Source organism: Astatotilapia calliptera, chromosome 2 (assembly GCF_964374335.1).
Source record: "Astatotilapia calliptera chromosome 2, fAstCal68.1, whole genome shotgun sequence".
Taxonomy (NCBI): Eukaryota; Metazoa; Chordata; class Actinopteri; order Cichliformes; family Cichlidae; genus Astatotilapia; species Astatotilapia calliptera.
The window spans coordinates 27723351-27745888 of record NC_137423.1 but is presented as its reverse complement, the minus strand read 5'-3'; the positions used below and the strand labels follow the sequence as shown (position 1 = coordinate 27745888).

Sequence of the window (22538 nt, the reverse complement as noted above, 5' to 3'; positions counted from 1 at the left end):
AGCCGGCGGCCTCATCTCACATCTCACGTTACTCCGTGGGAAAAAGAGCCGGTTCCCGCCCTGTCCGTGGATCTTTCATTAAAGAATGGAAAAACAGCAAAAAATAAGTCATCAAATCAGCACCTGAGAACTGCCGCAGCTAAGAGAGCCACTAGGTTTGGAGTGGAGGATTAGTTCCCCTCTGAAAGGAAGAAGTTGATTATGTGGCTGTGACGCACCTAAAGTGCTGTTCGATTTGTGGCTAATCCTCACCGAACTGCTGCGCGAGGATTACGCAGTTTTACCGTTGCCTTGTTTCGAGTGAAACTGCTGAAACACATCCTCGTGCATTTGGAAGTACATCTGCACATGTACCACACCGAAATGATCAAACACAGCGGCAGACAGAGGAGGAGAAAGAGGCCTGAAAGAGAGAAACAAAAAAAAGAAGTCGAGTGGGTGAAGGCAATGCTGAGGCAGATCACACTCAATGAGTTAGCAGCGCTCTCTGAACAAGACAGCTTTTTAAATAAAACATGAAAGCTGGAGAAGAAGTCACTACTTTATATACAGCAACTCGTGGCAAGCCATGATATTCTGAGAGACAGGGCAGCCAGCTCAGAGCTGTCCCCGGGGGAGATCCTTCAACTCTCCATCAGATAGACTATATATCAGAACCATCAGACATGATCCCCACTCCTGCAACATGCAAGGCTCCACAGTGGAGGCCAGACTGATCGTCGGCTGTAAGGAGCTGATAAGCACTTATGTACTGACTCCCTCTGAACAACTAAACAAACACACTCCCTTCTCCATCTTTCAAAGGATTACAGGAGATCAATCACTCACACGCGAGAGTGTTACAGTCATCAGGAGGTTACGTTTCAGTCCAGTAAGGAAAAAAAGACCTAAAAATAAACTAAAATCAAGTGCAGTTCGGCCCCCCTCGTGTCTACACTTATGAGGTTCTTAGGAGGAAGGCCCTGTATCAACACTGAGGTGAGCATGTAAATAAGCCATGGCTAATCTCTCCCCCTCACTTTCTCCTCTTCTCTCTCTCTCTGTAAAAGCCATATGTACATTTTTAGAATTCCCCGAGTTCTGCTGACGTGAGGAAAGAGATGAAAGATTCATGTTTGTTTAAAAAATTCAAACTGATGTCCTGAACTTTCAGTACACAGCCCACACTGGTGAATTATTTAACACTTTGGTGCAAGAAAGGGAATTTGGGGTTTGGGCGGTGCTGCTGTAATCCGAGCAACAATTAAAAGTCGTGCGACATGTTAACTGTGAACTGCTTTAAATGCCTTTTGGCAAAATTGTGGTGGAGGAAAGGAGTGCCGGTGAATGTCAGGTATGCTTGATATTCCCTTTACTCAATTCAAACTGATGTGCACTGCTGTGGGGCTTTATAAACTGCTGCGGAGTGCGGTGAGTGTATGCACCAGCAGAGGGAGCCAAAGTCACACGACTGCGCTGTAAATGATGCCCAAAATTCCCCGTTTCATACATGTTTTAATCAATAAAGATGGGCATGCTCAGACGGTTCATTTGAAGGGAAAAATAATTAAAAGCTTCAATGTCTGCCATGTTTAATTTTAGTGTTTTTAAGGATTTGTTTGAGACTATGCAAAACATATACAGTTAAAAATAAATATATAAATAAATAAATGTTTTTTTTAAATGTAGGAATTGCAAAAAGCATTTGTCTTACAGGAGATTTGATTTTAAACGTCCATTTTAATCCTTTGCATGACATCACCTTGAAATATTCCGTGTCATTACCCTGAACGGTGTAGCCGAGCTGATCAGCTGTAAAGGGTTAAACTTAGTCAAGACACTGAAACCCGAGACAGTTCCTGATGGATGCGCCCGAAGGCGGCTGGGACATTTTAAGGAGTTTGTTTTGAGTAGAATTCTACCAGGTGCGTTTCTTTTTAAATGTCGTCGTGATATTTGGCACGGGTTTAAGGTAAAGCTGATGCGCCCTTTGTGCCCCGTGCTCGGCGCACCGCGTCTCGACGACGGCGGGGAAGAAGTTGCGCATTTCCAAATAGTCGAAGTTTATGGATTGTCCCTCTGATTGGCAGGAAGCAAACGTGTAAGTACCACGTGTGTGCTTTTTTGTTCTTTGAGGGTTTTTCTTGTAAACAAATATGGAAGAACTGTGTTATTTCCTGGTTCTGTCCTACCTGTGGAGTCAGGTGAGCCGACATGACACCTGTGTAAAGCACCGCGGGCGAGCAGCTGCGCGTGGGGCGCTCTATTAGGTTGTAGTTCGACCTTATCAAAGCTGTCTGGAGGTATGTGGTGGGACATGGAGTTCTACTGGCTGTCATGTGCGAGGACATTGGTCACTCGTGTTGTAACTGCTTCACTGTGTTTTGGCAGTAACTTATTTCACTACATCAGCTTTTCATTCCTTTCTGTGTTTCTGTCTCAGAATGGTGGATTATAGTGTTTCCGATGTACCAGAAGTCCTATTCTCAAACAGTTTTAAACAAGTTTTAAAATGGAGGAGCTGGCTCTAATGGCCTTGCTGGAGTGCCCTCTGTGTCTGGAGAAGCTGGATGCGTCAGCCAAGGTCCTTCCCTGTCAGCACACTTTCTGCCTGCCCTGCCTGCAGAGGCACGAGGCTGACCAGTACCAGCTATTTTGCCCTGAGTGCCGCGCTCCTGTCCCGGCCAGGACCGCAGAGGAGCTGCCGACAAACCTCCTGCTGGTGCGGCTCCTGGAGGGGCTCAACGGTCCCTCGGGCCCCAGCAAGAACACACAGAAATCCCGCTATGCAGTGCCCGTGTCCCGGGAGAGCTTAACAGCCAGGGACGATAAACAGTACCAGGAAAGTCCAAACAGAGAGAAGCAGGGGAACAATGAGGTGAGTAAGGCCTCAGCCCAGTCATCTACAGCTATATGAGAAACAAAGTGGAACTGTAAAAACTAATATGTGAAACCCAAACTCAAGTGTTGCACATCACTACTGACAAGTATAGTTATTTGTTATTAACACTACACTACACTATACGGGCTGAAGGGTTTTACACAGTAGTAAAAATGCAAGTGTTTGCCCTTTCACTTGTACTACCTAACCTTTGAACTTTGGGGATTTTTAATATGATGGAATATCAATCTTGGATGTAGATAAGATCCTTTAAGCAAACTATAGAAAATACTATAATTATCAAGTGATGGGGGAAAAACAGATAGCACTTTATGCCGTTAATCTATAGAAGTGCTGCTGAGTGATACACCCACACGCATGCAGGGCAACAGGAGGGAAAAACCAACCAGATGATAATATGTGTGTCAACTCCATGGAGAGCTGTGGTTTACTGCTCGGTTATATTTCCAACAGTAGCTAAGCGATATTTTTCGACTAATCTCCATACATCTGAAAGTTTGTGGCTCATGCAAAACAGAGTACTTCATATTCCTAGCATTCTGGTGTTTATATATTAAAAATAAAGCGTTTAAAGAAGAAAACATATTTCTACTTAAAGCAATGCCCCTGAGGGGACAAATGATGGGCATTCTTAGGAAGGTGGGCCAAGCCGTAGAACAAGTTGGGGAAAAAATGTTCTATATGCCAGAAAGTGAAGTAAAGTGCACATGAATACAGCTAGCTCCATAAGCATTTTTTGACAATTATACACTTTTTGCCCCCTGCACATCACCACAGTGGATCTGAAATCAAACAATCATCATGTGACTAAAGTTCAGACTTTTAGCTGAAAAGTCAGTGAAATTAATCAGTTAATGCAATGCTTTTGTAAAACCCTTTTAATTAATGCTGAAAGTCTGCTGTTTTCTATGGTGGTGGTGGTGGTGGTAAAGTTAGAAAATCTGTGTTTTCCCACTTTATGAACCCAATTGGACCTCCAACTTTGGCTCTCTGGCAGTGATGCAGGCTTTTGGGTGCCACCAGAAAAAATTGGACGACAGTTTTATTTGTGTGCAAAATGAAAAACAAAAAACAAATTCAGCATGCAGATTTAGAGGTTGCCATAGGCAGAAGAAGATGATGAAGAGGGAATTATACAAAGCCCAGTGAACTGACTATTTCTTATGCATTTTTTTTTTTAAAAATTAGTATTATATGCATCTCTGCAAAAACTTTACAGTCCACAAATCTGCGTTCTCACATGTGCGAGCTAAACAAGAAGAGTTCAGTATTCTACTTGAAACCTGATTTGAGTTCAGTCACAGTTCAGAAAGCTGAGCCTGTTTCGTTAAACCGAGTTAGTGATCATTTTGGCTTCTTCCGAATGCTGTCATGGATACAGTATGTGTCAGTCTGATTAACTGTAACCCAATGCTACGATGATTGGCCGTAAAGTGGATGTAAACACTTTATCTACAGACTTGATACAAAATCCCTAAACCATCAATTTAAATTGCACATATGACATTTTCCACTGGTAATAATCAGTGAAGCTCAGGGTGTAGCCTGCATTTAGTTACGGAAATCACGAGGAGACTTGTGAAATTGTTACTTTAAGTATGACTTGAAGTCCATATTAATCAGATTTTGTGCCCTCTCAGGCAGCGTAATCGCTTTTGTGCCGTTTTCGAAAAACTCCAAACTGAAGTGTAAACTTGATACAATCTTGAAAGGGGGGAAAAAAGAAAAAAGAAAGGATGTGTCATATAAAAGTCATCTTCATATCTCAGTGGTGCATCAGTGCCGGTTCAGCGCAAAATTGTTTTGTCATCCCACAATCTAACTCGTATTACAAGATGAAGCACAAATTAAATGCAGAGTGTTTCTGTAGCACCTCACACCAACTGTCACTTATTTTCTTAAAATGTGTCATAGCCGGGGATTTTTACAGATGAAATTGCAGAGTGTGGGATCTTTAAAATCTTACATTATGTAAGAAATCTTAATTATTTCAACATAAAGAAGCTGAAATTTGACTTTCTTCCACACTTTAGGCTGCTCACAGAGCATCAGTGTATAGCCACAGAGGTGATCTGTCAGGAGAGCTGTTCCTCTCGGCTGGTAACGCTATCACACCAAAACACAAAGGGGATGACAACTGGCACGCCGGCGACAGTAGCAGTGCGTCTGTCAGTGCTCAGCAGGTCGTCAGCCAGACACCTCAGCTGCAGCCCCTCCAGCAGCTCCAAGCACCAGCTCTGTGCAGAGCACTGTGTGACTTTAAACCAGAAGAAATGAATCTGGAAGACAGCAGATATTTTCTCAGCTTCCTCAAGGTGAGCCACTCAGACTGCTGAGTTAGTGCAGCAGGGCAATATAGTGTTCATGGGGTAATTGTGTGTGCACAGTTTTAAACCTTTTAAATAGCATCGGTTTTACTTCAGTGAACCTCTAGAGTGAAAAAGTATAAAGGTTCCTCTGCAAGAAATATGCTACAAGCCTCGTTTTTAGAAATTCAGTTATCGCACATGCACTGAAGTTTACAGACCACCATGGCGGTACAAATGGACCAAACTTCACATATTTATTGTGGCTAAAAAGCACCTGTATTTTATTTCTTTATGATTTCAGTAAGCTCCCCAGTAATGTGAAAAAGACAGTTTTCAAAGGGGTCTGTGCAGTCGGTAATGCTTCCATAGAATTAAGGGCCAGATTTACTAAACAGGGCAAAGTAGCGTTTGAGCTCAATCCCCAGACAGCGCTGATAGGTGTTTGCTATTTTCTAAACACAGGCACAGTTGATTCATTTCAATATCAACTGGTAAAAATGAGACATGCTTTAAATATCTGCAGAATTAGCAGTAAATTGTGTGTCGCAAATATCAGTAAATGTTTTTGTGCTTGATTTAAATATTCTCCTTCTTACGTTTTGCACCTTATGAGGTCACCTTGCGACACATGTTTAACAGCGTCAGTCGCAAATCTGTTACTGCGCTCTCCCTGTAAACACCTTTTTTACACCAAAACCCAGTTTATGGAGCAACATATTAGTAAATCTGGTCCAGAGAGTGTAAGCAGCAGCCATTTGCTGATAGTCAAATGCTCTTTATTCATTGATAGTCTGATATATTCAGGTGTGTGTTTAACAGAAAGTCCTTTCCAGGACTTTACACCCAAGGGAAACAACTTAAAAAAAAAACAAAAAACCCAAGAGCTAAATCTCAGACTCCACAATGCAATTAGGAAAAGACTGAACAAGTTAGGCTTGTTTGGTAGGGTTGCCAGAAGAACCCTACCAAACAGTTGAGGTTTGCAAAGTTGCTTCTGAACAAAGCGTAAGACTTTATGCTTTGTTCAGTGACCAGTGTGCGGATGTTTGGTCATAATGCACAGGACCATGTTTGGAAACCAAACACAACATATCAACACCTCATACCAGCTGTCAAGATGATGGTGGAGAGGTAATGTGAGGCCATGTGGCTGACAGCTAAAGCTTGGCTGAAAATGGGACAGTACAGCAGCAAATCTACAACAGAGTAACTGAAGCTGTGCATGAACAAAAAGTGGACCAAAACTCCTCCACAATGATCTGAGACACCGATAAAGTCATACGGTCATAGTTTTAGCTGCTGGTTTGACTACTTGCTTCGGTTTAGATTTCATAGATGCATAAAGGACAGATCTGTCAGTTAGCTAGGATGTTAGAAGCCTTTCAACTGGTGTATTGACTTATCTTCTGTCATGGCAGGGAAACAGCAGTTTTGAATTGATGCTTAACCCCTTGAACTTAATCCTGCTTTCTTTTATATTAAACCTGTGTTTGTAGCAATCTGTGAATACAAAGAGCGCAGGAAGTCCCCAGCAAAGACTGCTACATAAGGATCACCGCTTTTATTCTTTTCACTGTTTTCAGAGACTGAAAACTGAGACTTGTGGAAACGGAGGCTCAGACCTCCATTGCAGCAGTTCTTACTTACCCTGGATTTCTGAGGCAGTTATATAAGGGCCTGGGTACTTTTGTGCCCTCCATTAAAACGCCCTCGACCGAGCCTCTTTTGTTTCTCAATCTAGGTGGTCAAATGTTGTTGTTTTTTTTAAGAGGCTGGCCACAGAAAAGGACAAGGCCTGCAGACACAAAGGGAGCTTATGTCACATGTTCGTGGAGAAACACAGAGTTTCCGAGCTGAGTGCTCAGTCTCTGGGGCAAGCGCACTCTGTTAAATCCATCTTGTGTCCCGTCTTGTGTGTGGTTTTCAGTCTGTTATTTATTTTGTGCTTCATACAGGGAGACATTCTTACTTTCATCAGGCGGGTGGATGAAAACTGGATCGAGGCCAAGCTGGGGGAGAAAGTGGGATTCTGCCCTGAGCAGTTTACAGAGGTGAGTTTCTTTTCTTCCTTGGATGTGAGTTGTGACCTTTTCAGCGCGATCGAGGTCGACACCTGCCGTTAGCCACTTTTCTCCGGTAGTGTAATCAATTGAACTGCAGATGTCGTCGCCGGATGCCATTAATTCCAGGTCACTGCCGGGACGCTAACTTGCTTTTCATTCAAATCTCTGATTTGTCAGTAAATGTCACTCCTGCTCTGTAAAGTGCTGAGGCAGAAAGCTAATCTGCGAAGCCCTGCTGTGTCTGCAGCTGCTCATTAGTTTGTGACTATGTGGCTTACTCAGGGTTGCGGGGCTTGCTTAGCTGGCTGACTGTCATTTGTTTTCCTCTGCACTTTCTGCCTCCAGGAATTAACTTCACCCATGCTGGAGGGGGGCTGTGTTTGTTCATTCAGTCGCTGGGGTCAATGCCTCATTCACTTCCTGTTTACTTTCCTAACTTGTCATCTGCTTTGCTGTGATTTCCTCACTAATATACCCCCTCTTCTTATTAGTCCTCTCTTTAATGCATGCATACTTTTATCTCCCACTCACCCATGTCTTCTCCTCGAGCCCTGCTTCAGTGATGCTCTTTATCTTTCTCCTTTCCACTTTCCTCCTCTCCTTTCTGAGCCAGCCTCTTCCTGTGTCGTGCAGCCAGGCGTAAAGACACAGTAATGCTTTCTCTGCTTGGGTGGCATAACAGCACATCACTGTGGAGAGTGAAAGCATTAACCCTGCCAATGCCTGTCTGCCTGCCTGTCTGTCTGCGCGGCTCATTTCTCAGCAGTATCCAACCCTGCCTGGCTTATTGGCTGGTACTTCTCACGCTCTCTGCTGCCTGCCTGTCCAACAAGTTGTAGGGGTGAGCATAGCGGTGATAAGTGGGTGTATTTAGACAGATTTTTAGCTGGTCAGCAGGAGCAGAGGTTGGCAGGCGCAGGTTAGAGCAAGTTTGAGAGGAATTGTTTTTCTTGACTGAGGATTTTCCTGTGTTACGTTTCTTACTGTGGTTCGTTTTTATGCATTCATCCTATTCCAGCCAAACTCTGTGGCTGCCAAACTGCTGAAGGGAAAGAGTCGGAGGGGGGGGGATCTAGCAGAATTTCACCATCAGACTTCGAGCGGGGGCAAAGACAAGGCCACTGACGCATCCAGTAGGACTGCCCATTACGGAGTCCCTCAAGCCCCGGCTAAGACGCCCGTCATCAGCACGTTGCCCCTCTCCAACCAACGGAAACAGCCCGTAGCCGGAGGAAGCAACTTTTATCAGACAGGAGACAACAACAACACCTTCAACAGCTACAACCGTCAGGGTCAGACGCAGCGCCTCTCTGTGCCCACTACCACCCGGGGCCACTCTCATTCTTCCAGAGTGAACTCTCAGCGAAGACGCCACTCTGATTCGCACAGACACCTGTTACAAGTGAGTCACATAACTCTCTTATTATTTATTTATTCTTTTCTCCACCTCTGCTCTAATCTTTTAATTAAAGCTGGGTTTGGCTTTGCTCGCAGTGATTTGCTATAACAGAAAACATGCTGTTGGCAAAAAGGTGAAATGGTTTTATGTGCGATAATAAGAGGTGTTTATTTGAGTCACTGATCAAGTTGGCCTCTGGTTAAGGGAGGGAACCGTGACACTGTAAGCTGCAGGAATGAGTGAGAAAGAGATCGCCCTTGTGATTAAGTGGTTCTCATTAAGACGAGACACATGTGGGAAAGGGAAACAAAAGAAGTGAGGAGTGGAGGTGAGTGGACCGTAACTTTTGAGAGGTCTTTAATCACGAGTCCTGGGACAAAAGCCAGGATTTCCCGTCTGAGATGAATTATAGTTCCACAGGGTGGGTTTTCTTTTTTTCTCTCTTCATCTCAGGGACATGTGGTTTGTGATGTTGTGCGAGTTTGAATCCTCACAGGGAGAACTGTCAAGCAGGAGAGAAAAGAGGAAATCTCTTCTGATTTGATGGGATTGTTAAAATGACTCATTAACTTATTTTTTTTTTAACTCTGAGGGAGCACAGAAGAAAGCAGGTCAATTTTACTGTCTAAATTAATTATTACCTCTAGAAGACTAGAAGTCATTAACAGTCTTGAAACTGAAGACTTTTGCTGTTTCATTGTTTAGTGAGGCTGGAGTTTGGGAATGTTAGTGTTTCAGGCTATTGGGTTCATAGCTTTTCCGGCACTAACATGATATCTGCTGCATACTTTATGAAGAATGTGTAGCAATATCAGGGCGAGGCATGATTGGTAAACATGTCCCTGCACATAGCTTTAACCAAGACAAGAAGAGTTAATTTCTGAGAAAGCTTGTGATAAAACTTACTCGGGAAATGACCCAAAAGCTCCTATAAATCATTAGCACGTTGGAGTAAATAACCGGACATAGTGCTGTTATTTCACATTAGAAAACAGCGGTGATGTGGCACCAAGTCACGGGGCCTAAGAGTACAGTGCTGGCATGAAAGCCTCTGGAAGGCTTAATAATGTAACGCGCTGCCAAATTCCCTGCCCTTCAGAATAGCGATTTCCTTTGATTCCTTTCAAACGTCTCGGCTCTGCCCTGCAATTACACATGTCAGAGCGCAGAAATGCTCAACCTCATGCAGGTTGGAGAGAAACAGGAGAGGAAGGGAGGCGGAGGGGAACGATAAGAAATGAGGAAACGGGGCAGTACGGCAGGAAGAGGAAAAGCTGAGCGTCCGAGAAAATGGTATGGAGCGAGGGAGAGAAACGCGACACATTTTCAGGCTGCGAAAACAAAAAACGCATGAAGTGGGAAGAAGGAGGAGGAAAAAATGAGAAATAGACGTGGAGAGTGGGAGGCTCAGAGAGTCCCTCAGTGTGTCTGCTTATCGCTCTCATGCTGATGATGATGATGAGTCACTAGTGAAGTTGCTTACATAACAGACCCCTCTCCCTCTCTGCCCTTCCTTCAAACTCCTTCCTCTTCACTAAGCAGGTAACGCTCCCTTTCACATCAGCGAGCCTGTAATGGCAGACGAGCCACACACTCCCCCTTTTTAAGGGAGCGGAGGGGCCGTGTCCCTGAAGCTGAGGCTGAGCTCTCCAGTGACCTAGACGGCATGTTTGTGCTATTCTTGGTGCCGCTTCCCATCGGCTCTTACCTCTGACTCTCGCCTGTTTCTTTTTTTTTTTATTTTGCAGCTTCCCTCCCACTGTGGATGAAATAATGCATATTAGTGTGAATATCTGCACAGTTATGTAAGAGCAAACTTTAGGATTAATTTGAAAAAAAAGTTCACTCCCCTATCATACTTCACCAGAATATCTGACATCATTGTAATTGTTATCAGTGGTTATGCAGTCACCCTGCAAAGTGACTGCATAAAAGAGCAGAAATAATTAGGCTGAGTTATTTATACGGCAGTTTTCAAGTGCAGAGTCACAAAGTGCTTCCGAAAACAGAAAAAATAGATTTAAAAGTAAAAACAAGATAAGTGGCAGACGGTTCTCTTCAAATCTCAAGCTTAATCGGAGATGGAAGACCGAAGATAGACAGATAAAAGTTTAGGTAAACGCAGATCAGAAGAGCTTTGAGGCTTTGTGTTTGAGTACGACTGCAGTTGATCTGTAATCTAGTTCACTGTTTGACTGTGCAGAGGTACAAAACAGGAAACCTGAATTAAATTCAGATTTTGATTAGTCACACGTGATGGATTGTAGGTGACCTGGTCAAAAGCTTAGTGGCATTTTAGGCAAAGTAGATTGTTAAGCTAATGCAGCAAGGAGGGTATTACCTTAGTTTAGATGAAGTTACATGAAAGTATGAATTAATTATTTTAAATCTTCATTTTGACATAAATGTGTTTTAGCTTCTTACATTTACAGCTTTGCTTCTACTGTTATTATTCATTCAAGGAAATGAAGAGGATCTGAATATACTGGGTGGGCCATTTATATGGATACACCGTAATAACATGGGAATGGTTGGTGATATTAAAGTTCTGTTTGTGGCACATTAGCATATGTGAGGGGGCAAACTCAAGATGGGTGGTGACCATGTTGGCCATTTAGAAGTCGGCCATCTTGGATACAACTTTTGTTTTTTCAATAGGAAGAGGGTCATGTGACACATCAAACTTATTGGTAATGTCACAAGAAAAACAATGGTGTGCTTGGTTTCAACGTAACTTTATTCTTTCATGAGTTATTTACAAGTTTTGACCACTTATAAAAGGTGTTCAATGTGCTGCCCATTGTGTTGGATTGTCAATGCAACCCTCTTGTCCCACTCTTCACACACTGATAGCAACACCGCAGGAGAAATGCCAGCACAGGCATCCAGTATCCGTAGTTTCAGGTGCTGCACATCTCGTATCTTCACACCATAGACAACTGCCTTCAGATGACCCCAAAGATAAAAGTCTAAGGGGGTCAGATCGGGAGACCTTGGGGGCCATTCAACTGGCCCACGACGACCAATCCACTTTCCAGGAAACTGTTCATCTAGGAATGCTCGGACCTGGCACCCATAATGTGGTGGTGCACCCTCTTGCTGGAAAAACTCAGGGAACGTGCCAGCTTCAGTGCATAAAGAGGGAAACACATCATCATGTAGCAATTTCAAATATCCAGTGGCTTTGAGGTTTCCATTGATGAAGAATGGACCCACTATCGTTGTACCCCATATACCACACCAAACCATCACTTTTGTTGTTCCAACAGTCTTGGAGGGATCCATCCAATGTGGGTTAGTGTCAGACCAATAGCGATGGTTTTGTTTGTAACTTCACCATTTACATAAAAGTTTGCCTCATCACTGAACAAAATTTTCTGCGTGAACTGAGGGTCCTGTTCCAATTTTTGTTTTGACCATTCTGCAAATTCTGTGCACCGATCTGGGTCATCCTCGCTGAGATGCTGCAGTAGTTGGAGTTTGTAAGGGTGCCATTTGTGAGTAACTAATATCCACCGAAGGGATATTTGACTAATGCCACTCTCCAGTGACATGCGGCGAGTGCTACGCTGTGGGTTCTTGCTGAATGAAGCTAGGACAGCCACTGATGTTTCTTCATTAGTGACAGTTTTCTTGCGTCCACATTTTAGCAAATCCAACACTGAACCAGTTTCACGAAACTTGGCAAGCAGTTTGCTGACTGTAGCATGGGAGATGGGTCGTCTCGTAGGGTGTCTTGCATTGAAATCTGCTGCAATGACCCGGTTACTGCGTTCACCAGATATCAACACAATTTCGATCCGCTCCTCACGTGTTAACCTCTTTGACATGTCAATGGCTGTGAACAAAGAGAAACATGAAAGAATAAAGTTACGTTGAAACCAAGCACACCATTGTTTTTCTTGTGACATTACCAATAAGTTTGATGTGTCACATGGCCCTCTTCCTATTGAAAAAACAAAAGTTGTATCCAAGATGGCCGACTTCTAAATGTCCACCATGGTCACCACCCATCTTGAGGAGTTTGCCCCCTCACATATGCTAATGTGCCACAAACAGGACTTTAGTATCACCAACCATTCCGATGTTATTACGGTGTATCCATATAAATGGCCCACCCTGTACATTTAAAAATAACCATAAGTTTATTTTTGAGTACAACACTTATTTTCATTGACACATGGGTTATGTATAACAATGTCGACAAGATACTGATAGACATACATTATTATTAGCTACTTGTGCCTACTTAAGTAAGGCTTTCCTAAAAGTCAGTTTTTAGATTGCGCCAACTGTGCAAAACCACAGAGGACTTTATAGAAAGAGCAATAGAGATAAAATCTAAATTCTTGCAAGGGATAGAGAACTGACCTGTAACTACTTATTCTTCTGTGAGGGAGGTCAGGTTTTTTTTTTTTTTTTTTGTTTGTTTGTTTTGTTTTTTTAAGCACTGCCAAATTTTGAAATCAGATCCCATTTTAAATCTCCCACCTTTGTTTGTATATAAATAAGAACGAAATTTAAAGGACAACGTGGTTCCATTAAAACACGAGATAGTCAGCCGTTGTTCTGAGAAACCGTTCTACTTTCACAAATCGTCCTACCCGTATTATAATTTGATGGTGACTTCTGACTAATCCAAACCATAACCCTAACCATAAGAAATATTGGCAATGGGTTAAAAAAAAAAATGAAGTAAATGTGGGTTTTGTGTTGTACACATGTGCAGAAACAATGGGTAGGATGGCTTGTGAGTTAGGATGGATTCCCAGAACACCGTGTCAGACCCCTTTGAATGCCCTTGCAAATGGAAATTACTGGTGTGGACACTGCGTCCAGTGTCACAACACTAGTAAAACTACATACTTTTTTCAGTCGCATACCGGAAAAAAATTTCCGATAAGAAGTGTGACTACATGTGCATTTACTCAAATTATATATAAATGATACATTGCCCTTGTGGTTTTGCACATATCAGCAAAACCACACGGAGAATAAGTTAACAATAAAAGTGCGATTCACCGATGTGACAAAATTATTCAGTAGAAGCACATTTTTTTAATGATATGAAACATGATCTCTGCATCTTTATGATTTTGTGACACTGAGCATGTTCCAGTACCTCCAATGGGTGGAAACCATGACTTGTTAGTGAAGAGAAGAGAGGCATTCACCTCACAGATATTGTCACCTAAAGGACTGAATGATGAACTTGCACTCAATGTTATGTAGTGGCTTCTCCATTATATTATTTTTTTGGGGTGTATGTGGTTTGAATTGTGATGTTTGCATTTCCTAAAAACACTATGCATCACTCAGTTGACTAAAGAATACATGGAGGAGTCCCTAATTGGCTGAATCTCTCTGAATGTGTATATATGTGCAAATGTTTGCATGAACACTTTTTCTCTGTACCTGACGAAGGTTGCACAGACTGACACGTTGCAGTTGAATAAAAAAAATAATGGTAAGCGGGACAGTGTGGGGAAGTTATACTATTTTTCTCCACAAAGTTTTTTTTTCCCCTCTTTTCACTCGTCATTGATTTTTCCCTTCTTTTTTTTTCTTTTTTTTTTTTTAGCTTAAAAAAACCAAAGCATTAATTGGTTACTAAAGAGGGAGACTAGTCAATAATATAAATCATCCTCACCCTCTAACTGGCTGTTTGAAATTCAGCTTACTCGTCTCTCTGCACAGCTAATTTATGTTGTCTGATTGGAGTTTTCATTAAACACATCCAGGGTGGAGACATAAGCTTAAAAACTGAACTCGAATAAAATCCCGAACCTGTAAAGTGATTGAAAGCTAGTGAGTACACTAGGGTGGGGGACAAAAGCTGCGTTCAAGGTTATTCTTCTTTTCACCCAATTGAAAAACTTTTCCATAACCATAAACATGTAAGAGAACATATCCATGATAATGAGTTGACAGGGTTTATACTTCCCAACATGTCATACATATAAACTTCATAAACAAACACTCGAAATAAAATCCAAAGACCAATAAATCAATCAAATCTATCAATCAAATGAGGTTTGAAATCAGTCTGCACAGATCTTATGTCTTCACATGTTTAAACAACAGTTCTATGTCTCTTTAAATTAATTATAAATTGCAGTTGTTTCGAATCTCATTTTGGCCTCATTAATCATTTTTAGCAGGAAAAAAATAGACTTGAATAGTGCAATTTTAACAAATAAAATGTTAATATTGAAAATGACGCAGAAGACGTAACAACGTCACACATCTGAGCTGGTTGGATGAGGGAAAAGCCTCGTGCCTTCTATCATGCCCTTGGCGGGGGGGTTGCAGTGAGTGGAGAGCAACCTCAGAAAAGTGCAGCTGCAAGTGATCCCGCGAGGTAATTCCTGATGATGTCGGCATGATGCCACGGTGACTGGAGATCAAGCTGGATAGAAGTCAAACGTGTCATGTGCTGTTTGGTGGTTTTTTGATTCTGTGCAGGCCTAGCACCTTTTGATCACAGTTAAACATCATGTAATATCCGCTAACCAGCTTCAGCTTGACTAGAAGTCTTATCCATAATAACTGAAAAGACCTGTCCGGTCAGAGCTTTTGTGAATGTTTTCACCTCATATCATAATTTTTAGACACACATTATGACGTGGTGTTGGTAGTGTTTGCTTTTGTGACGGTAAAATGATCATTTCAGAAGATACAGGTTGCAGATATAACAAAAAGCCTTTTTTAATATAATAAAATTTATTGTTTTTAAGGGCTCCAGAAGTCATTTCCTCATTATTCTTACAAAGTGACCTGGAGTTCAGGTATTTCCATAGTAACAACACTATTTGAAGGCAGAGTAGTTCTTTTCCACAACATGGCAATAAAATGTAATAAAATGTGCTTTTTGTTAAGACAAGGCTGATGACTTTACTGACGTTATTTCACAAAGTCACACAGTAGCTCATACTTACTTTGGATGGTCATGGGATTAAAGCTCGTTATCAAAATCCCCGTCAAAAATATGAACGTGATTTCTACGTCTGCAACCTCACTGATGAACTATTTACATTTATTCATTATAATATTTCACAAGAGCTCATTAATTTATTTAGTTTTACACTTTTTGGGCATCCATACAAACTGTCTCACTTCATGTGAGGTCAAAGGATGTTGGCAAAAAGCTGCAGATTAATATCCTGTTAAATTAATGCGCGTGTTTGTGCTAGCAGGATTCAGACTGTAGGAGCAAGCCAACCTTTCACTCTAAATAAGACTTTATTTTCTGCCTGACTAATATCAGAGTTAGTTTCTCTGTGTAAGTATCCTTCAATATCCTTTAGCCGCTGCAGCTGCTGGGTCAGTGCACCTGGCCATAGCGTGACTGCAGTATAAATAAAGCCGGCTCTTTGTGGCTAAAATAAAAACCTAAGAATAGAAATAGGACACAAAGTCATGAAAGAGATGAATAATTTAAGACATTAAGTTATTCTTTGTTGTCAGTGCTTTGCATCTTTTTTTTTTTTTTTCTTTTTTTTTTGTCCAAATATAATGTATACTGCTTCTTCATTCATTTAAAAACATGGTTGTTTTCTTTATGACAGAGATGCTCATTCGTGGCCTCTCACATATGATGGAAGTCTGTCGTGTCCTCAGGAATCGGTGCACGCAACCTTACTTTTACACTTTTTACTTCTGCCTCACAGCGCTGCCTTTAAAAAAGCGAGACTGCGGTTACAGTGCTGGATGCGTCTGTCAGATGCATCTTTCTTTGTGCTGTTGAGTTACAGAGTGTGAGAGCACTGCAACATCCAGCCGCATACTGTAATAGCAGGATAGCCCAAAGGCTATCGTTAAAGCTTCGAGCAGCAGTTTAGTGGTGGTGCTGTAAATACAAGCAGGAATCAGCAGAGAAGATGGGCGCAGCAATGTTATTTCTGCATCTTTGTTTTAAGTAAGAAAGACTAATGTGTTTGATTAAAGGGGAAAAAAAGCAGCACACAGGCCAGGCTTTATAAAGGTTAACCTAACACACCATATTTGAGTCTTGTTTGACTCACATCCTGCTGATTTCATCACTGTAAAATATTCTTTGCTCTAAGCTTTAAGTAGACAAGCTTTGATCTGTAAAGATACACTGCAAAAGAAGTCTGTTTACATTTTTCAAAGTATGACTAAGAATTTCAGAGGAAAATCCAATGAATCATTTCTTATGTGCAAACGTGTGACAGATTAAAAGAGAAACTTAAAGAAATGAGGAGAAATGTAGAGACTGAATGCGCTGCATTCTTGGAATGAACCGATTGTGAAATTCTGGCAACATACCAAAGTCATGAATGATTTAGCTTTTAATCACACTGTCTTTGAACACTTGGCACAAACTGATTTGACGTAAGAGATAAACATCCACCACTGATACGCCAAATGTCAACTTATTTGCCAATGTCTGGGCAAATGAGTTGAAATTTAGTTAACATAGCCGGCGTATTGGTGTATTAGATACAAACCAGCAATTTACTATACACAACAACAGGTAAATTAGTGTTAGGAGTGTCAGCTTGCAGAAAGAGAGTAGCAGCTTGGCTGCCAGTCGGACTCCTGTTGTGTACTCAAGTTTTGTGATGCAGATCTACTTTTTTTCCCCACTTAGTGAAAGGTGCCTGAGTAAAAAGTTCTCAGCTGATAGCCACCTGCTTCCATGCACGCTCTTATATCTTCAGCTTTTTACATCGGTCCCCTGCTGCAGAGCCTTGTGTGTGGTGAGCTATGGCAGCAGGTCTTTGTTAATGCACCTTCACACCCTCTCATCCATGTTACGTAGTGCCCAAAAATGAGGTGTTGGAGGCGTAAAAGTTACATAATACTGCTTTATATTATCAGAAGGCTCACGTGCCATTATGCCTGTCTTAAAGGCATAACAAGCAAAGTGCGTAGGCCGCTGTTTAACAACACAACAACATTTAAACTTCTCCTCCCTGGCTCAACAGGGGAGCGAGCGAAAGAGGGAGCGGTGTTGAGCAGAACAAAGCAGAGATTTAGAAAAATCAAACGTTATTTCCTGATTGCATCGTAGCTGTAACGTTCTAAAGCATGAGAAATAAATGGGCCCACACTTCTGCACAGCCCTGCAGAAAGGCACTACCTTGGAAAATTTTGTGTGAATGCAGCCAACGTGTGTGTGGCCAGTCAAACAAACATGCTGATGTGCACCTCTTGAGTCCATTATTTTATACGTCCATGACGCAGATTAGCAGAGCAGAGAGCTGGAGACAGAAATGTAACCTGGCTGCTATATCCTTATAAACTCTGGCTGTTATTAGTCAGGATTACACGCTGACCACAACAAAATCAGAAGAAATTAAGACAATAGATTCAGAGATCAGGGTCTGTGCAGATAAAAACTCTTTATTCTTTTAAAAGTGTTTGTCTTTGCTTTGATCATGTTACATGTTTGCCATTGTTCATTAAAAAAATCAGCATCCTGAAGTTTTTTTACTGTTAATAAACATTCTAAAATAGAAAATCGAGTAAATTATCCTTCTTCTGATCATTTTACCACATTGTCGACATTAAACTGTTAAGTGAATTAAAATTGCATTCGGTATAGACAGCCATCCCAGCAAGCGGCCCTCTTTGGGGCCTATGTGAGGGGGGTGCTGTGGGCAAACCCACACATCCACAGTATCAGTGTGAAATTTGGCAAAGAGAGGCCCACAGTGGGGCCCATTGTGGGCCTGATCGTACCCACGGTATGCCCACACAGTGTGGGCTGTCCTACTGGGGCCCAGATGTGCTCTGTGGTACATTATTACCAGAATGTTGCTACTTTTAGTGACTTCTTTATCAATAGGGGTCTATTAGAAAATGGAATAGGTCCTGATTTCTTTCACTAATTGACTTCTTTTGCAGTATTTTAATAGGATCAGTTTAACTTCCAAATTGAATCGGTGGTTTTTCCCAGGCTCATATTTCTGACCGCATAATAGAATAAGGTCTGTCGTTTAAGTATCTCCATAACGGTCACATTTCCCTGTATGATATTTCCTTATTAATGTGCCAACAAACATGCCTATGCGGGCTCACATTGGGTAGGTGTGGGTGAACTGTGGGGCTGTGTTGGCAGGGCAAGCCCACACTTATCCCAAGCAGGCCCCAGTTGGGAGTGCCTAAATGGTGCCGACAGCACTCTAGAATGGACAGCACTTCAGGGGTCATTATATAGAATTTCTAGGTTGCCCATAGAAATCCAGCCCCACTGTTTACCCACACTTGCCCACTGTTGGCCCACACTGTTAAGTTTGCTGGGATTGTGATTACGGGATGAATAATAAACGATGTACCATGAGGTGTCCTTTGCTTCCTATATGATAATTTTGAATTTATCCCATTTTAGAGCGAGAAGAAAATGACCAGCGAGACTCCGCCCACCATCTCTATGGCTCTGATGAACCCCCAGATGCCCTCTGCCTCTGCAGATGGCAAAAACTCCTCCACACAGCAGCTCTCCATCAGTGTGTGAGTCACTGTTTTGAAAAGTCATGGTGTGTTAATGGTATTATAATGTATAATGTCACATCTATGAGGTGTGAATAGAATAAGAAACAGTTATATGTGGCCAAAAAAGGGCTGAATAATCTGGATGTATATTGTTTTTGACTTCTCAGGTGTGCTGTCCTCTACTCCTACAAACCACGCCGGCCAGAGGAGCTGGAGCTGAGGAAAGGGGAGATGGTGGGCGTGTACGGAACATTCAAAGAAGGCTGGCTGCGTGGGTTATCGCTGAGAACGGGCAAAGTGGGCATTCTTCCCGGCAACTACGTCACTCCTGTGCTCAGGTGAGAGGTTGCGATCGCTGACCGCAGGAAATGGGAGCTAAATGCTATTTGGGTTCAGATAGTAACATAGTGTGGGCATGAAGATGAGCTATTTTGTACACTTATTTATGAATCAGAAATATAAAGCTGCATGTCACGGCCTGCTGCTGTTTTCTTTGTCATATATAGCAACAATGTGAAAGTAGACATTCATCACTATCACTATACTAATATTTTTGTTCCCAAAATACAGAACCTCGGCCAGACTGCTGGAGACCAAAGCGCCTAATGTGCCCTCGCAGTACAGCACTTTATCTGCAAAGAAACACACAGCTGCCAAGAACCCTACTGTGTTCCTTGCTCTTGATAAGGTGAATGGTGATGGAGCGATATACTCACCAGGACAGATCCCATCTGTGCCAAACGGAGCACACCATGCAATGTCGCCCACTGGGATTGGAAAACCTTCCTTCTACGGGGATTCACAGGGTTGGGAGACTGTAAGGCGCGTTTTTCACCCACACAGAGGCGAGTGTCAAACAACCACACTCTCTTGGCTTGATTGAATTATGCACTTTGTCAGGTATGTGACGATCTTTTTTTTTTTTTTTCAGGCTCAAATCGCACGTCCCACATGGGCAGTTCCCACGTTCCCTCCAACTCGCAGCACTTTGCACAACATCAGGCATCTGGCTACTCGCCTGCTCTGCAGAGGAAGAAGGGCGGCAGCTTTGTATCCAATGCTAACGTACCGCTGGGTTGGATGACTGATCCAGCAGCGCCCTCTTCTGCTGTGTTCATGAAGGACAGGGACAGCACTACCCCTCAGTCAATTCTAGTAAAGCCTGACATGCACAAGACCAGTACAGAGAAGGTAATGCCATTCTTATGAAATCAGTGTCATTAAAGTTGATCTTGCTTTTGCATATATATATATATATATATATATATATATATATTTAAATCACGCTACTATTTGTGTGATTTACAGTTTGTTTTATTTCCATAGCCGGCAAAGTCTGTGCGGTTTGTCACAAATGAAGGCTCCCCTCCCCCAAGACATCGGACCGCCTCTTGGTCGTCAGGAAATCAGGTTCTCTCCAACAGCCGACCCGGGCCCCTTCCTTTAGAAGTGTGGGCCCCATCGCTCACATTGGGAAGGGACGGACCTGGGATTATCCTCAAAGATGGAAAAGGTCCTATTCTCCGGAAGGGGCTTGAAACGGCCATGACAGATTTTTATACTAACCAGAAGCCGACAACCTCACAGCCAACTTTGTCAGCTGTGTCAGCACAGTTCAGCCCAAGTAGGTATGTTGGATTTATGGGTTTGGAGCAGTGATTGATCATACAGTCTTGAAAGTCATTACTGATTTTTTTTTTTCTTCCCCCCCCCACAGACACAGAGTTGCCGCGACACATTTAGCCCAAACAGACTCAGAGCTCAGTCTGCTTCAAGGAGAGCTTGTCCTCGTCCACAGACCGCGACCTGATGGGCGGGTTCTCGTTACTCAGGAGAGCAGCGGGCAGACAGGATTTTTCCAGAGCAGTATTCTTCAATCCCTCGAACGCCTCAGCTGACCGTGCATTCCTTCTGTAGTGATGTATATTTCTAAATACCATGTTTTAAAACTGCCAAGTGACTTGATAGACCTGGTGACGCGCCTAGAGCTGCAAAGGTTAATGCTGCCAAACGACAATTGGAAGGTGGAAGGTGTTTATTTTTGTTCTGAGTTAGAGTATGGGTAAATTCTCTGGAAATATTTGTTGCGTCCTTTAATGTCCATGCATGTTTGTTTACACATGTACTATTACAAGATTTTGCACATAAAAAAAAAAACACTTAACGACTGTTCCTCGTTTTATACCCATGTTACACGCATTGTGAGTGCCTTTGTCAAAACCCATGAAGAAAGTATTAACTATATCTGTACATAATTAGAGAAATTATGAGGTGAAATGCCTTTCCGGTAATAAAGTATACTTCCTTGACATCAGTAGTTTCATGTCATCTTTCAGACATAGAACTGACATCAACAATACGAAACAACAGTAGCGTATTGTAGCATGTTACTTTGGTAGTGACCTGTTCTATATGTAAACCTTGCTTTGCAGCCTGGATTTTGACTGCAACTTTCTTGTGGCACACTAGTTCAGTTCAGTTCAACTATATTCATGTACTACTAATTCATAACAGTCATCTGTTCATAAGGTAAAAACCTTTCAATATTAAAGAGAGAAACCCACTGGTGCTCTGTAAGCAAGAACTTTCCAAGACTGAGGAGATTTTAAAAACACCCTTTAAGCCCAGAGGAATCTCTGCAGGTGTAGAACAGGGATTCATGTTACATTGTGGGCCACATACAGCCCACTTTAATTTTAAGTGAGCCAGACCAGGTAAATTCTCCTTTCTGTCATTATGCAGAGGTTTAACTGTACATTTAATCCTGGAGCTAAAAAGGTACCTTTTTAAAAAAACAAAAAAACAAAACTGTGAACCCATTGTCAAAAAAAACAACAAAAACTGAAATTTGTATACAGTTTAACTGTTTAACTTTTTGTGTATGAATGGAAGAGGTCTCTAATAGTAGTAAAAGCTGTAAAACCTGTGGAAAAAAATGTATGCCTTTCTTGGCATTTTCCAAAGCAGTCCAGTGGACTGTGCTTATTCTGTCCCCCGGGCCTTACGTTTGACACCCGTGCTGTAGCAGGTCGTGTTAGGCAGAAGGGGAAAAAGCAGAGACAAGCCCCTCTCTCAATTTTTTAGATTCTTCTCTTTGCTTCTGAGATTTTAAGGCAACAAGCATTTAACAAAGTGAGTCATCCTCTCCCCATTCAAAGTTCTGCACAGCAACACTATAAACTGTTTTAGAGACTGATAAAATAAAATAAAAATTCTGGTCTCGGATGTGACACTAGTAAACTCAAAACTAAAGTCGCCAGCCTGTTGCAGGGCTAACACAGAAAACAACCGGAAGGTTCTTATCTATATTAGATATTAGGACCTCGTGTTCCCTTGCAACCACTTATTTATGGGGTAAAATGACCTATTTGTAGGAGCTGTGCACCTAAGCCCTTATAAAAGAATCATATCATGCTAAACTTTCA

General features: G+C 42.1%; 1 protein-coding gene across 4 annotated transcripts; it reads left to right on the top strand.

Annotated features, from left to right (window-relative positions):
* Positions 1 to 1939: 1939 nt before the first annotated feature.
* sh3rf2 (SH3 domain containing ring finger 2) lies at positions 1940 to 21422 on the top strand. Of its 4 annotated transcripts, none has more exons than XM_080287957.1 (11): positions 1940 to 2080; positions 2423 to 2857; positions 4915 to 5196; positions 7146 to 7241; positions 8272 to 8655; positions 19010 to 19131; positions 19281 to 19451; positions 19684 to 19958; positions 20045 to 20304; positions 20440 to 20737; positions 20831 to 21422. In XM_080287957.1, the coding sequence occupies exons 2-11, from the start codon at positions 2492 to 2494 to the stop codon at positions 20854 to 20856; spliced, it is 2280 nt and encodes a 759-aa protein (XP_080144083.1). In that variant the 5' UTR covers positions 1940 to 2080; positions 2423 to 2491; the 3' UTR covers positions 20857 to 21422. The 4 variants fall into 4 exon arrangements, with proteins under 4 accessions (XP_080144083.1, XP_026046918.2, XP_080144085.1 ...); XM_026191133.2 differs by having other exon boundaries at positions 20440 to 20741; XM_080287955.1 differs by lacking the exon at positions 1940 to 2080 and adding an exon at positions 2180 to 2282 and having other exon boundaries at positions 20440 to 20741.
* The last annotated feature ends 1116 nt before the right edge of the window (positions 21423 to 22538 follow it).

Bases quoted from the DNA above. Each gene is read 5' to 3' on its own strand.
- sh3rf2 (XM_026191133.2), top strand. From the start codon at position 2,492: ATGGAGGAGCTGGCTCTAATGGCCTTGCTGGAGTGCCCTCTGTGTCTG. The intron at 19,452-19,683 runs GTGAGAGGTTGC...CCCAAAATACAG, and splicing joins TACGTCACTCCTGTGCTCAG to AACCTCGGCCAGACTGCTGG. The intron at 19,959-20,044 runs GCGAGTGTCAAA...TTTTTTTTTCAG, and splicing joins CGTTTTTCACCCACACAGAG to GCTCAAATCGCACGTCCCAC.